The sequence below is a fragment of the Esox lucius genome, chromosome 7 (genome assembly GCF_011004845.1).
Source record: "Esox lucius isolate fEsoLuc1 chromosome 7, fEsoLuc1.pri, whole genome shotgun sequence".
In the NCBI taxonomy this organism is placed as follows: Eukaryota; Metazoa; Chordata; class Actinopteri; order Esociformes; family Esocidae; genus Esox; species Esox lucius.
Window position 1 is genome coordinate 10,213,808 of NC_047575.1, and position 15,444 is coordinate 10,229,251.

At 42.3% G+C, this 15,444-nt stretch overlaps 1 protein-coding gene across 3 annotated transcripts in view; it reads right to left on the bottom strand.

Moving 5' to 3' along the window:
• The window catches only part of nrg2a (neuregulin 2a), a 101,102-nt gene that overhangs the window by 36,666 nt on the left and 48,992 nt on the right, over window positions 1-15,444 (bottom strand). For all 3 annotated transcript variants that reach the window (XM_020048291.3, XM_020048292.3, XM_010870578.4), the window contains exons 2-3: window positions 5,702-5,867; window positions 2,663-2,781 (exon numbers count right to left, since the gene is read on the bottom strand). In XM_020048291.3, coding sequence (XP_019903850.2) covers window positions 2,663-2,781; window positions 5,702-5,867 — 285 coding nt within the window. The remainder of the gene's footprint in view (window positions 1-2,662; window positions 2,782-5,701; window positions 5,868-15,444) is intronic.

Genomic DNA, 15,444 nt, shown 5'->3' on the forward strand with positions numbered 1-15,444 from the left:
AAATGTTTGCCATTAATTTAAGAGGCTAAAGCAGGCCAGTGTTTTATCAGAGTGACTGAGCAATTTTTCAATGCAGGTTTCAACTACTGATAAAAGAATGAAAATGGAAACATTCTCAAATATGGGCCTAGAGAAGTACTTATTTTTTTATTTTCTTATGAACGTTGTAAAATAATTGGATAAACTAGCTTTTGAAAAATTGGAATCTAAGCAAATAATACCTCAGATTACAATTTTCCCTGACCACTTGGTTAAGGAACCATCTAAAATCATGAAAAATTATGGCCTACTTCTTTTGCCCTTTACTTCATAGAAAATTGACCAACAAAAAAACACTCCAAGAGTCTATACGTTCCCTTCCATTTCACATCACTCCAGTCATGTCATGAATTCAAATTCCAGTTAGTGATTTAGTTTAGTGCTCCATTTCATTAGAAAACAACATAGAAACAGTGGTTTTGTCAGTTTTGACTGAGACAGTCTAGGTGATGCTATGGATCACAGCACAGCGAGCTCCCAGTCATTATCATCTGGTTAGGATTATAACACCTCATCCACTGTAACAGAGTGATCATTGCCCTATAAAACAGTGAACTCCTTGTAAAAAGGCACCAAAGTGAAAATCAATTTACTAGCTTTACTGTGAAATGGCCTCTCCACAAGATCACAAGCTGCTCCCGGGCTGCCCTCTCCTCGTCTTTGGCCTGTGACCTTACGGCCTCAGACCACATGCGCACACACACAGACTTCAGACGGACCACCATGCTTAAGGGCTCTCCCTCCATGACCCCGCGCCCTGCGACCCCCGGTGAGCAGTCTGGAGCTAGGTGGAGGAAGAGAGGAATACAGGGAGGGGTTCGGAGGCAGCCAGGGGGCACTGGCAGACATCTCTGGGGGACAGGAATGATGACTCTGTAGCAGTAGGTGCTGTTTGTCTTCATTACCCATAGGCCCTAGGTCTCAGGGTTTCACACACGCCAGTAGGCACGAATGCACCAACGCGAACACAAACATAAACAAACACGCGCACACACACACACACCTCAGTGTGTTTACCTGAGCCTTGTTCAAGCTTTTATGGGACAGCAAAACCGGAGTGACGGCCAACACTGCTAACGATCTCAATTACCACAGGCAATTATGTGGAAAAGCTTGTGTGCATGTGTTTGGATTGGAGTGAGGTGACAGAGGAAGGGGGATTAGACAGACATGTGCCACAGTGCTACTAGCGCAACAATGAGACAACAGACCGGTTGTCACAATCCCAGCCCCTAATTGGCTACGTGTAGTGGAAACAATGTTCTATTGGCTGCCTGTGCGGACAAAGCCAGCATACTTGGACTGTGTTTTAAAATGGGTGTGAAAGTCTCCTCCGCAAAGCAGCTGGGTCTCCTCCGAATATCTCCCTTACCGTCTCTCTCTCTCTCTCCCAGTCTATATCTGTCTTTCTCTGTTACTCTCTGTCTGTCTGTCTTTCTATCTGTCTCCTCTGTTACTCACTATCTCTGTCTTACTCTTCTGTCACTATCCATCTTGCTCCAGTTTGTCTGTCTCTCTCCCCCACCTCCCCCAAGAAGACCCACATACACAGATGATACTGCGGCTGCATACTGCTACACCAACACACTGCAGCAGGCTGACAGACAGGCAGGCAGGCAGGCAGACAGGCAGACAGACAGGCAGACAGACAGGCAGACATACACCACTACAGCCTTTAGCCAGAGTAGCCGTTTCTCCAATGACCTCAGGATGAAAGGCAGGGGAATTCAATGAATCAGACATCCTCCGTCTTGCCCATACAAGACAGTGTACGGTACCTGCGGAATTGTACACCCGTTCATTCGCTGCTACCTCCCAGGAAAAGACGAGGAGGAAGAACCGTACCGTGTGCCTAGAGTACACACCTCATCTCACGCATTCGCTCGCTAAAGATTTTTCCGCTTTTGTTCGTATCAAGGCTCCTGCCATGTCGTCGGCCAAACACAGCAAGACTGCTTTCCTCGGGGTATTCACCGTGTCACAGAAATATTTCTTTCTGGGCGGGCCTCCCCCCGAGCCTTTGGGCATACCACCCTGTTGCACAGGTCTTGCCTCAACACCCCCCCCCCCCACACCCCTGGAACTAGGTGTCCTTTTGTAACACAATGAGACGTTCCTACGAAACAGTTTGCATTTGCACACAAACAACGCAAACACACACACACACACACACAGCCTTCCTCACAGTACAAGGACTCACAGAAGACAAGGCAGACAGTGACACCACCATTACAGGAAGAGATGCGGGGATGCTGTGACGCTGACAGACACAGACGGCCACACACATTCACAGACAAAAGAAGGAGCGAAGGCATCCGCAAAACGCACAAAGAGATCGTTCCAACATAACACTTCAAAGGCAGCCAACATTCTTGCACAGGGACGTGGTTCTATGAAGCTTTTTTTTCTCCAGGATGTGAGAACACAGATACTACGACTGGGAATCAAGCGCGCCGTATCTCAACGCCTCAACGCGTCTTCACAATATCCAACGCGCCATTTCACTTCTCCTCAGCATTCTGGCCAAAAGCTCCAGCACCAGCGCATGGTGGCACCCCCCCACTCCACACACACACCCCCACTTACATGACAGACAGTTAGGCCGACATGGTTCAGTACTCACTGCTTTGGACATGAACAGTGCTCGTGGAGTTGGAGTTCCCCAGAAGGTTCTCTGCCACGCATGTGTAATTCCCAGAATCCTCCAGCTTGGCCCTGACGATCTGGACCCTGGAGTTTTTCCTGTGTGCAGAGATGGGACACAAACAGCCGAGTCATGGGAGCTGTAACGACATGGAAACACAACCCTGTGGGCTGGGGACAGACACACGACACACAACAGAGCTTGAAGCACCTAGCCTAGCAACAGTTTTATTTTCGCCTTTATCCTTTCGTTTGTCATGTACAAGTTGTAATCGCACCAGATGAAGCTAGTTAACTAGATTTCATTTGTAGTTCCTGGGCAGAAAACAGTCTCTGGTCTTCTTGAGACAAGCCAGGTTTGGATAAGAGCTCAGAGTCGATTTTGATGCAGTTAGTACTTTCAGCAGGGCAGAATGTGACAGTTATCAAGTGCATTATAAAAGGGGTCCTTGGTTTGATGACGCCTGCTCCCTGTACCATGAAATAAGTACTCACACACCCATCGACTGGTTATGAATGCACTGCTGAAAGAAGCTTCTGACACAAAAGTAATGTAGGTTATAGAAAAGTAAAAGATTTATGATATGGAACACTATGTGTGGAATTTAGGGCCTCTATTCATTAACTCAGTAACCAGTTTTGAGTTAACCCTGAAGCTACCAACATATTATTCATAAATATTTTATGATTAGCAATAGTGGGATTTTTGACCCCAAAAACCATTTATTGGAAAAAATGCAACTATTACAGGAAAAAAAACGAATAAGACAAACCAATATCTAAAGCAGACTGTTTTTCCAGCTAAAATATATTCATATAATGTACCGTATTTTTCAAAACTAGAATCCAAAAAAAAAAAACATTCAATTTCCTAAATTTCTTCTGGGTTTTAAAACATTGAGCATTACCATTGCAGTTACAATGACATGTTTAAAGGCTAGGTTTAGGCCTAAATCCTTTCAATGACTTTAAATGGTACGATACCCAAGATTCCATAAAAGGTTGTATGTAAAGACAGAGATTTATATTTCACTACAAGAATTCTTGTGTCTATTACACATTTTCAGTAAATTAACTATTTTCCTAAGAATACACACTAGTTTAGGGTGAAACTGAACATAAAACACTAATGAGCCAAAACATTATGACCACCTTGCTAATATGCTGTTGGTTCTCTGTGTGCCTCCAAAACAGTGCTAGCCCGCTGAGGCATGGACTCTACAAGACTCCTGAAGGTGTCCTGTGCTATCTGGAACTAAGACATTAGCAGCAGCTCCTAAAAGTTAAGAAGTGAGGTGGAGCCGCCGTGGATTGGACTTGTTGGTCCAGCACATACCACATATGTTCAACTGGATTGAGATCTGGGGAATTGGGAGACCTGGGAAACACCTTGAACTCTTCATCATGTTCCTGAGACCACACCAAAACAATGTGTGCAGTGTGGCAGGGCGCATTATCCTGCCGAAAGAGGCCACTGCCTACAACGATTTAGGATAAGGTAGGTGGCACGTGTCAAATTAACGTCAACATGAAAGCCTGGACCCAGGGTTTCCCAGCAGAACATTCCCCAGAGCATCACACTCCCTCCACCGGCTTGTCGTCTTCCCATGGTGCATCCCGGAGGCATCACTTCCCCAGGTAAGCAGCGCAAACATCCGCGGCCATCCACGTGACGTAAAAGAAAAAAGGACTCGTCAGACCAGGCAACCTTCTTCTACTGCTCCATGGTCCAGTTCCAACACTCACGTGCCTATGGTTGGCGCTTTCACAGGGGTCATCATGGGCACTCTGACCGGCCTGTGACTACACAGCCCCATACACAGCAGGGTGTGATGCACTGTGTTGGGACACATTCCTCCTGTGACCATCAGTAACATTTTCTGTGACTTCTGTGGGTTCAGACCAGACGGGACAGCCGACACGTTGCCCCCTCCGCCGGTTTGTGGTTTCTCCTTCCTCGGACCACTGTCGGTAGTTACTCACCACTGCTGACCGGGGGCCTTGGCGTTTCAGAGATGCTCTGACCCAGTCGTCTGTGACCCTTGTCAGTCACTCAGGTCTTTACTCCTGCATCCAACACGTTGACAATGAGAAGTGATTGTTGGCTTACCATCTCATCTACCGTGGTGTAATACCAGTCACACTCCACCCTCGGATGGGTTGTGCAACCTAATAGTATGTCCCCAGAGAAAACCTGGTTTCAAATAAAACCTTTTTTAGAGTAGGTCTAGTTTCAATAGAAAAAAGGAGAATAGGATATGTACCGACGCGCTACTCTGTGTAGATTCAGAACATCAGGGTTCTTTAATGTAGTTCTTCCAGATACGTAGACCACAGGCAGACTTGTTCATAGTCATCTGATACATGGTTTAAAAACGTAAATCATTTGACTAGAACACGCCGTTTTGTATCTCATTTTTATCTGGCCAAAATCACACATCCAGGTCCGCTTTCACCCTCAGGAGGCATGAATAACTTGGAATAATGTCTCCAGGGATACCTAGATTCAAATAAAGGTCATATTTATCAAATTACATGGTGGTATTATGTTTTGCCTTGGGTCAAAGTCACCCCAAAGGACTTGATTTTTTTTATATCAAGTCTGTATTGATATAAAAACACTAAACAATGATTTAGGTTTGTTAAGAACAAGTTGATTGAAAAAGTTATGAACGTTTTGACGAATTGAATAAACCAATTTGGGCTTTAATCAAAGAATATTCCACACTGCAGTTTGAAGGTTAAAAGGCCGCCAAGTCTCTAAACACACTACAAAGTACATTTTCTGTTACATTACTAATTAAGGAATTTGCTCATAATCCCCTGGCATTGCACTTTATCGCCTCATAAATAATGTTTCACTTAAAAAAGCTTTTCATCCTAAGGGTTAGCTGGTAAAAGCATTAACTACAAAACGGGAGATTACTGCCATGCAATGACTTGTGACATTTGTCTGTTTTGCTTATACTACCATATGCTAAATGTGTTAGGAGCTTCAAGGGATTGTAGATGTACTCACTGGCTGGACTTTATTTTGACCATTCTGCTTTTCTTGAGCTCAATGCCATCTTTGAACCATTTGTAGGTTGGGCTGGGGTTCCCTGTAGCCTCACACTTGACTGTGAGCCTGCTTCCCTCGTCCACTTTCAGTGTGTTCTTCATTTGCTTCAACTTTGGGGCATTCTCTAGAAAGAAACAGAGAGAAGAATAGTTCACATTTTTTCCGTTTGACACACAGACACACGCGTTTGCTTTGCTGTCCTTGTGGGGATCGAAACACTTTTCTCCTAACCCTTACCCTTAAACCCTAAATCTTGTAACCTTTAACCTTAATTCTAACCCTAAGCCAAACTAAAATGTCTACTCCAAAGTTAACTTGAAGCAGAAAATATATATTTTCCTTGGGGAACCAGAATTTCTTGGTTTTGCCAACCTTGCAGGGATTTTTGGTCCCCACGAGTATGGTTATACCTGCACACACCCACACAGAGCCTGATGCACAGACAGATAAACAGACACATAACGTCACCAATGGTCAGCCATCAACTATGGCCAGACGAGGTCACCAGAGGCACTGGCCGCTCAGCCTCTACCGCTTCACTGTCAGACAGGATACGTTTAGCATTGTCTTCATTTAACAGGAGGTACAGTAGTTTTAAGTATTCTCAATTTAATGGAACAAAAAAAAGGCTTTTGAAATGATATGCTCCAATAAACACAATAATAAATAAGTGAAACTAATAAACATGTTTTAGCCCCGGCAGTTAAAGCATTGTCCCAGAAAATAAAAGGTTCTTGGTTTAAACCCCCAATCTGACAAAAGGAAAAATCGGTCAATTTGCCCTTCAGGGCGACACTTATCAGTAACTGTTTTCTGGATAGGAGTGTCTGCTAAATGACTAAAATATAACAGGACATGGATGAACTTCTCCCAGAATGCTCTTAATAGGCTCTAAGAACTCACAGAAAGCATTATGATTGCAGGAAAAAAGTCCCTGTAATCAGTGCAAAAGCCCATAGTTATTACCCTATAACTTGAAATATGGAGGATTGATAAGGAAGCTTGATTCCTAGGTAACCCTTCTCTATGCCATGTAGGTCATTGGTAATATTTGCATGGTAAGCTCTAGTTGGGCAGCAGGGAGCCTAGAGTTTAAAGTGCTGTGCCAGTAACCAAGTGGTTGCTGGATTGAATCCCAGAGTCAGTGTGCTCTGCTCATCTGCCCCTGAGCTGGGCAATTAGCCCACATTTCTCCAGGTTCACCATTAATAATGGCTGATCCATGGGAATGGGATTTGCAAAAAAAAAATCCCTACTGGTATCAATTGTACAGGGTGGGGCAAAACAGAAGGAGGATATGCCTCCCGTATTGAACCTTTTGTAATGCTTTCAGTTACTGACATCCAATTGCTTTGTTTTTGGACAATATAGAATGGATAGCTGTTAGAAATAAACAGGGGCTTGTGTTATGTAAATAACCGGTCATAACAATACATGTTTGTTATGGTTTTTGCATAAGAGAAGAAACTGAGTTGTTCTTGTTGAACGCTGAACAGGAAGTGCCTTTTAACACTGTCAGCTGTCTGGCAATTTTATAGAAGCCTTTTGACCAATAGGTGAATTAATATACTGATGGATTAAAATCCACAGGAACCAGAGAAAATAATCAAGAAAAAGACATCTTAACATACTTTATTTTAAGGACAGACCTTAAAATGTCATTTGAAATTGAAGTGTCTTAAATCATGTGATGGAATTAACCAGACATTTATCAATGAACATTCACCTACCAGTTATATTTGCCAAGCATGTAGCTACTTATCTCAGGTCCCGTAGATGCAGGTATTAGGGTTAGCTAACATCTGAACATCCCAGGGCTATTCAGCAAAGCACATAATGAGCCTGGAACGCCTACCATTCAAAGCTGGCCTTAAGGGAGGGACCATATCATTCTATTGGAGTGTAAAGTAACGCAATGATTGGTACTTTGGTGCTTGTTGTGGGAGATGACTGGTCGGTAAAATGAGCGGATTAAACCAATGCCTATCAAAACAGAAACTTCAAACAGCTTTCTTGTTGGCTAATGCAGGCCAAGTTGCCCAGAATTTCCCTCTAGGCCTTCCGCGAGATTGGGCAGAACTGTTTGGGAACGAGATTATTAGTGGATATGATTGGGTGATCTCTGCTTATAACGGACCAGTTAACTGATAAATGTACATCCATTAAAACCACACTAGCCATTCAGCTAGCGAGCCGACGGTTAGTAGAATGCAGCAGGATGGCGCTCTGAGCTTTAGTCAGCTAGTTAGACAGTCAGAAGCCGAGCCAGCCCAGCTATGTGAAAACAGCCGGCCGAGTAAGACGGATGGACGGATAGATGGGTTGATGGATGGACCGACAGACGAATGGGTGGACGGACAGACGGTGGAAGGGGGCGGGCGGAGGGACGATGGCCGTGGGCCTGCCTCTCTCTCCGTATGGTTTCTGGCCTGCTCAGCGGACAGCTGCACACATGTCAGCCGAGGACTCGGATTCACTGAAGGGGCGGGTGTTCCACGGGTGGGGGGGCTCTAGGGGGGAGGCTTCTGTCTCTCAATCTCTCTTTTCTTTCAGCCTTTGGGTCACATTCTTACAGGAAGCATTTATGAATTCCCTAATAATTGACTCACCCCTGACTCATGTCTATAGGCTGCACAGTAGCCTACATATGGTAGTTACTGTTGTTCATTTAGCTACATCACTTACAGTGGACTTGAACGTGATTCGCTATCACTTCAGAGGGGTGTGTGGGTACACCAGAATAATCACTAGTCATCCTTGTTTTTGTGTATTTTTTTTTTTTTAGCAATTGTTCCACTTTCATGACCTAGTAAAGAAGACTGCTGTATGTCCTAAAAAAACCTCAGTGAAAAAATAGACCTCTTAATATTTCTTCCATATCCCTCTTAGGAGGTCGCTAGGCGATACTGAGCACTTCAGAATAGAGAGAGGTTGGAGGGTTTATTTCAATGAGGTGATTTCCATTTTAAAAGATAAAGCTGGTCCACTACAACAGAGTACTCTACAACACATCACAGTCTCAGACCATAGTGTAGTGCTTCAACTGCTCCAGCAAGACACTTGTAATGTGCAGCGAGGATCCATCAAGTCAAATATACATTATCCGTTCAGTAATCCTTTGAGTTCACACCCTGTGACACTAAACAAGTACATGTACAGCAGATATTTATACACTGCAATAGTATCATTGCTCTAGTCAGCGTTTGATTTGCCTGGGCACTGGACTAGATCATTCAGTGAATATCTTGATAGTGCTTGATACTGGGTGCTGTACACTGATTAAATGTGTAATTCATCAGAAAGATAAAAAATACACTGAAGTACAGTAAATTCGATATGTCAGCGAAACAGCTTGCTTGTTTACTACAGGGACGCAGGGATCTTCTCCGTCCTGTGACATGTCCTACACCCTGTCTGGCTCTGCCACCTCTTGTCTCTTGGCACTGGCATCCTTTTGAGGAGCCAGCGGTCATCCTGCCCAACCTGGTCAGAATGACTTTTTGTTCTGGCCCCACATTCCATAAAGTGGTGGAATGACTTTCTGTTCTGGCCCCACATTCCATAAAGTGGTGGAATGACTTTCTGTTCTGGCCCCACATTCCATAAAGTGATGGAATGACTTTCTGATCTGGGACCACAGTCCACAAAGTGGTGGAATGACTTTCCTGCTAATGTCCGCTTAGATGCTGACCCATTTCTTCAAACAGCACCTTCGCTTCTGACATGGCCCCTCCTTGTACTTCCTGTTCCAGTGTGGAACATCTGCCATGTTACTTTAGCACTATGTAGTCTAGCTTTAGTAATATGAAAAAACAATAGACATTTTCATAAGCGTACATTTCGGTAAGGGAAATGTTCTCTGCTCCACATTGTGAATGGATATTTTCGGATTAGCTGTATTCTAAAATCCAAGGGGTACAGAAAGTTCTGGAAACATATATACATTCTATCAAAATGTCCCACTGATATAAAGCATGATGAAACATTATTGTACTGATTCCAGGGTGGTACCTGTCCTTGTGGTTTAGCCTATGTGGTTTTGCCCTCGTTAGGCTAGTCTGTTGTGTGAGTGCTGTTCCCATAAGGATGCCTGTCTGACCTGGACTGTACTGGAGCAGGCCCAGATCTAGACCACGTCCCTCGACAACCCCACTAGTGTAAGGCAATACTTTAAACAAAGATACACCTACTGGGGTTCAATCTATAACTGTAGAAATAACTTGTTTCTAATGTTTAAAGGGATACTGCAAGACTGTTACAACTGAGTCCTACCGAAATTCTAGTAATAAAACTATAATCCAGGAGTCTTCTTTACAGGCATGAGAGCTACTTTTAACATGTAGTAAGCTGCTGTTAAGTTGTAGCTTTCAACGAGCCTCCTTCTGCTCTCCTCTTCCCTGCAACTTTTACCAAAATCATCAATGGACAAGAGAATTGCTAGTCAATTTACTTGTTAAAATAAGGATTATATGCTTCAAAATGACCCAGAAATTACTTTTCCAGATATCTACAGATTAGAGACTATGTTAAACAATATCTTCAAGTGTTTGAATATGCTAGAACTTCTAATACTCAAATACAAAATATGTCACACTTTAACCAAACTGGTGTCTTGTCTCTATGAAATATTTAAATCTGTGGATCCTCCCTCAACAGATGTCATTAGAGCGAGTTGGGAGGAGGAACTAGGTACTGAAATCTACGTGGCAGGCTGGCAGGATAGGTTGGAGTACATTCATATCTTTTTAAGCAGGCTGGCAGGATAGGTTGGAGTACATTTGTACCTTTTTAAGCAGGCTGGCAGGATAGGTTGGAGTACATTTGTACCTTTTTAAGCAGGCTGACAGGATAGGTTGGAGTACATTCGTACCTTTTTAACCAGGCTTCCAGGAAAGGTTGGAGTACATTCGTATCTTTTTAAGCAGGCGGGCCAGATAGGTTGCAGTACATTTGTACCTTTTTAAGCAGGCTGGCAGGATAGGTTGGAGTACATTCGTACCTTTTTAAGCAGGCTGGCAGGAAAGGTTGGAGTACATTCGTACCTTTTTAAGCAGACTGGCAGGATAGGTTGGAGTACATTCGTACATTTTTAAGCAGGCTGGCAGGAAAGGTTGAAGTACATTCGTACCTTTTTAAGCAGACTTGCAGGCTAGGTTGGAGTACATTCGTACCTTTTTAATCAACACCTGAAAATGTCTTCTACAGTTCAAAATCCAACACAGATTAAACAATTCCCAAACTAAATAACATCGGATTTTCCCACATACATCTTCTGAAATGTCATACTGCAGGGGTCTCCCTGCTTCATTGCTTTGCCCTGTGCTCTAACCTTTCCAGCTTTTGGCATGAACGTTCTAAGGACCTGGCTTGACCCAGATCCAGTATTCATTATTCTGGGAGTTTCAGAGGCCCTAAACAGTCTAACTAACCACCAACAACAGTCTCATTTCTACAGAAGCCGTTATCTGTCTCTGGAGAGAGGGCACTTTTTTGCTTAGGATTTTGTTTTTTTACATCCTGTTGCAATTTTACTTGTTTACACAAGCCGTTTTTTAAAACATACGCAGTAAATATTTTTCTAAAAGTAAATTTGTAAATAAAAATATACAACTTTTTTGGGGAGATTTTCAAATTACAATTATGCACAGAATATGATGTTTTGAATCACAGTCAATATTTCATATTTTAAAAAAAATATGTATTTCACCCAAGAATGTATTTGCCAAACTATCCATTTATTCTCCAAAGTATTGCATTGCAAGACTTCTGATGAGGCTTGCAAAGCTGAAACAAATGACCAGGGTGTGGTTTGGGGTTTCACACATTAATAGTGAAAGCTGTCCTCAGAATTCTAAATACAAAATCTTAATTCAAGCCATGCCTTTTTTAGCTAAAACTGTTATTATTGATATTAACTCTCATTTGCATAATAGTCCAGGGATCACCTACCAAAAAGGCTTCAAGAAAAGACATGAAACAGAACTGTGAAGTTTCATCATAATATTATACATTATAAACATGAAGACTGTGTAATTCAAAACATTAAACTACAGAGATTGCACAGGTTGTGCAGTAGCAAATAGAAACAGTCTGAGCGCTAATAAATAATAACAAATACAACCATGACTAATATTAGCTTATTAAACCATGGCTACCACATGAAAATTATCTAGTTGGTTCATCTGATCTGAATATAAGCATATAGCTAGACCCTTTGCTTTGAAAAAAAGGTTAGGTAGCTTGCTGTGTTAGCTAGGTAACAAAAGGTGCTAGTCCAAGTATAGCTTAGATTGCTAACCACTACCACTTTAGCAATGTTCCTAAATAAAGAATTTAATAAAGAAGTAATGTATTGTTTTTTTTTGCAATAGCTGGATCAGTGTAAGTTGTTCAACAGAGTTCTGATTCTGTATTCTCAATAGTAAAGTTCAGAGATTTTTGGAATTTTCGCAATTGTCTTAAAGACATCATAAACAAGCGTTCCAAAGAAACATTTCGACAGGTTGTCTTGCTCCCAATTCACTGCTTTGGCAACGTGTGAGCAAGCTGGATATTTGTAAGATATACTGTCCTATTAACAGTCACAGATATTAGCCAACATAGTTAATTTCAAAGCTTTGATTCTACCATATTTTCTGCAGAGCTGAATGATCTGAACTATTTCAAGACAAGCCGTCTGTGCGTTTTGCACTTGCTGGAATCAAACACAAGGAACTGTCTAATCAGAATAAAGACCATGCATCATAGATCAATAGGACATGATATTTATAGTCCAACCCCATCTGCACACTTTTCTTGCAACCCCATTTATAAACCACTTAGAGACAACAAAGTCTCAGAACTGTCAACAACTTAAAAAAAAGAAGGGCCAATGATCATACTCACTGTAGAGAGCACACATATTTATACAGTGAGTATGATCATATATACACACAGAAACACAGTAAAAGTCAAACGTTACACCCTACAAAATAAGAACTATGAAATAACACATATGGAATCATGTAGCCACCAAAAAAGTGCTAAACAGTTCAAATTAAATTTCTATATTGTAGATTCTTCAAAGTAGCCACCCACTTCCTTAATGACAACTTTGCACACTCTGCTCAACCAGCTTCATGAGGTTGTCTCCTAGAATGCATTTCAAATATCTGGTTTGCCTTGTTAAAAGTGAATTTGTGGAATTTCTTTCCTTCTTAATGCATTAGGGTGGGTATAAAGAAGGCCATCATGCTGTCTGTACTCTAGTAGTCCATATTATGTCAAGAACAGCAAATAGAAATGACAGTCCATCATTACTTTAACACATGAAGGTCAGTCAATCCAGAAAAAGTAAAGACATCGAAAGTTTCTTCAAGGGAAGTTGCAAAAACCATCAAGCGCAATGATGGAACTGGCTCTCATGAGGACCAGCACAACAAGTTACCTCTGCTGTAGAGGATAAGTTCATTAGAGTTACCAGCCTTTGAGATCGGCAATTACCTGAACCTCAGATTGCAGCCCAAGTAAATGCTTCACAGAGTTCATCACATATCCCAACAACCAGTGCCGGCTCTAGCCTTTTGAGGGCCCTAATCAAAAATTCATTTGGGGCCCCTCTCTACTATCGGTCGAGGGCGCCCTAGCAGTCAGAGGCCCACTGGCGGTCGGAGGCCCTAAGCAACTGTTTATGTTACTTATGCCTGGAGCCAGGCCTGCCATCAACAAATGTTCAAAGGAGACTGCTTGAAATCAGAGGCCGAATTCACAAAACATTTTATTTTACCACCAGGAGGACTCCTCAACAGCACAATGTTACCACCTAAGAGTTTCCTCAAAAACCTATTCACAAAGCTGCTAAGACCAACATTTACTGAGGAATGGGGAGAAATCCTAAGCTAAGAGAAAGAGCGGGGTTGGCCCTGTTGATATGGATGATGTCATGTTCCATGAACAAGTTTACTTATACCCACAGTGATTGGCTGAGAGAGGAGGGGTCTCTGTCAGTGAATCCATTCATAGCAATACTGTAGAAGGATGTGTCATGTTGCCATATTGAAATAAAGATATTCAAATAAAAATGTGAGCTAAGTGTCATCAATTAAACATGAAACAAAGAACGATATACTGACTAGTCAAGATACTTTCAGCCTATTGTCAGCTTCTTACATGTCTGGCAGCTTGTGAAGAAATGCGTGTTCATCTTTTGAAGGTGCAATCATTTGTGCAATTATGTGTCCCATCTATAGCACCAACTACACTGGGTGGTCCTGCTATGGCCATGAAGTCAGCTTTGTTTCTTTGTAGTTGGCAAATGAGGAAATGAATGATTTGTCAGATTATATGGCATTTATTGTTTGATGTAATATTCTACTGACAGATGAGATATACATAGTTTGTCTGCACTGCATAGCTGCATTTTCCCTGTGGCCAAGTAGCGTAGAGTTGTCACAACCCTGATCTCTGGTGTTATTGGGTTGTTTCTGTATGTTGGTGAAGTGACAGCATCCCTGACTAGCTCTACTATGATCATAATACCCTCGTGACTAAGGTGATACCTTGTTAAAAATTCAGTATCATTAAATGTTTCTAAAACGTCGACCTGAATACGAGGCAGATTGCCGGTAGCGGCCCTTTAGTCTGTGACTTGGTCTTAGGGGTCCTCTTGACTATTCCTAACTTTTCACAGATTTAGGAGCTGGTTGTAGCGCTAAAATGCTTTGTGAAATACAAAAACATTTGGAGTTCAAAAGTTAGGGCTGACACGCCCATTTTTCTTTAAGAGTTAGTCCTAAATCAGCAAGTTAGGAGCTACTTTTAGCCTTAAGATATTTTGTGGATACAGCACCAGGCCTTTATGGCCGGATTACTGTGAATAAATCACTACTGAAAGTCAACAATAATAAGAAGAAACTTGCTTGGGCAGAGAAACATGAGAAATTGACATTAGACCAGTGGAAATCTGTCAGTTGGTTTGATTAATCCAACTTTGAGATTTTTGTTCCAACTGCCATGTCTTTGTGAGACACAAACGGATGATCTCCACATGTGTGGTTCCCAGTGTGAAGCAGGGGGGACGTGACGGTGAGGGTTGCATTGTTGGCCACCCTATCTGTGATTTATTTAGAAATCAAGGTCCACTTAACCAGCATGGCTACCACAGCATTCTGCAGTGACACACCACCCCATCTGGTTTGCGCTTTTCCTTTTCAACAAGACAATGACCCAAAACACCTCCAGGCTGTGTAAGGGCTGTCTAACCAAGGAGAGTGATGGTGCTGCATCAAATGACCTGGCCTCCACAATCACCTGACTTCAACCCAATTCAGATGGTTTGGGATGAGTTGGATGGCAGCAAACAAGTGTGAAGGAAATGCAGCAAACAAGTTCTCAGAATATGTGGAAACTCAAGACTGTTGGAAATGTGCTCCAGGTGACAACAACATAAAGCCTGTTAATCAAGGCAAAGGATGGCTACTTTGAAGGATTTAAAAAATATATATATATTTTGTTTTACAATTTTTTGGTTGATGAATTCTACAATGTGGAAAGTAGTAAAAATTAAGAAATGAGTAGGTGTGTCCAAACTTTTGTCTGGTACTTAACATATACACACACACACACACACTGAGTTATCACAGCCAGACAGATGAGGCAGAAGGAGATAGCAGCTCATCTTCGGTTTAACCTCAAGGTGTTTTTGAGTTGGCTCAAAGTTAAGG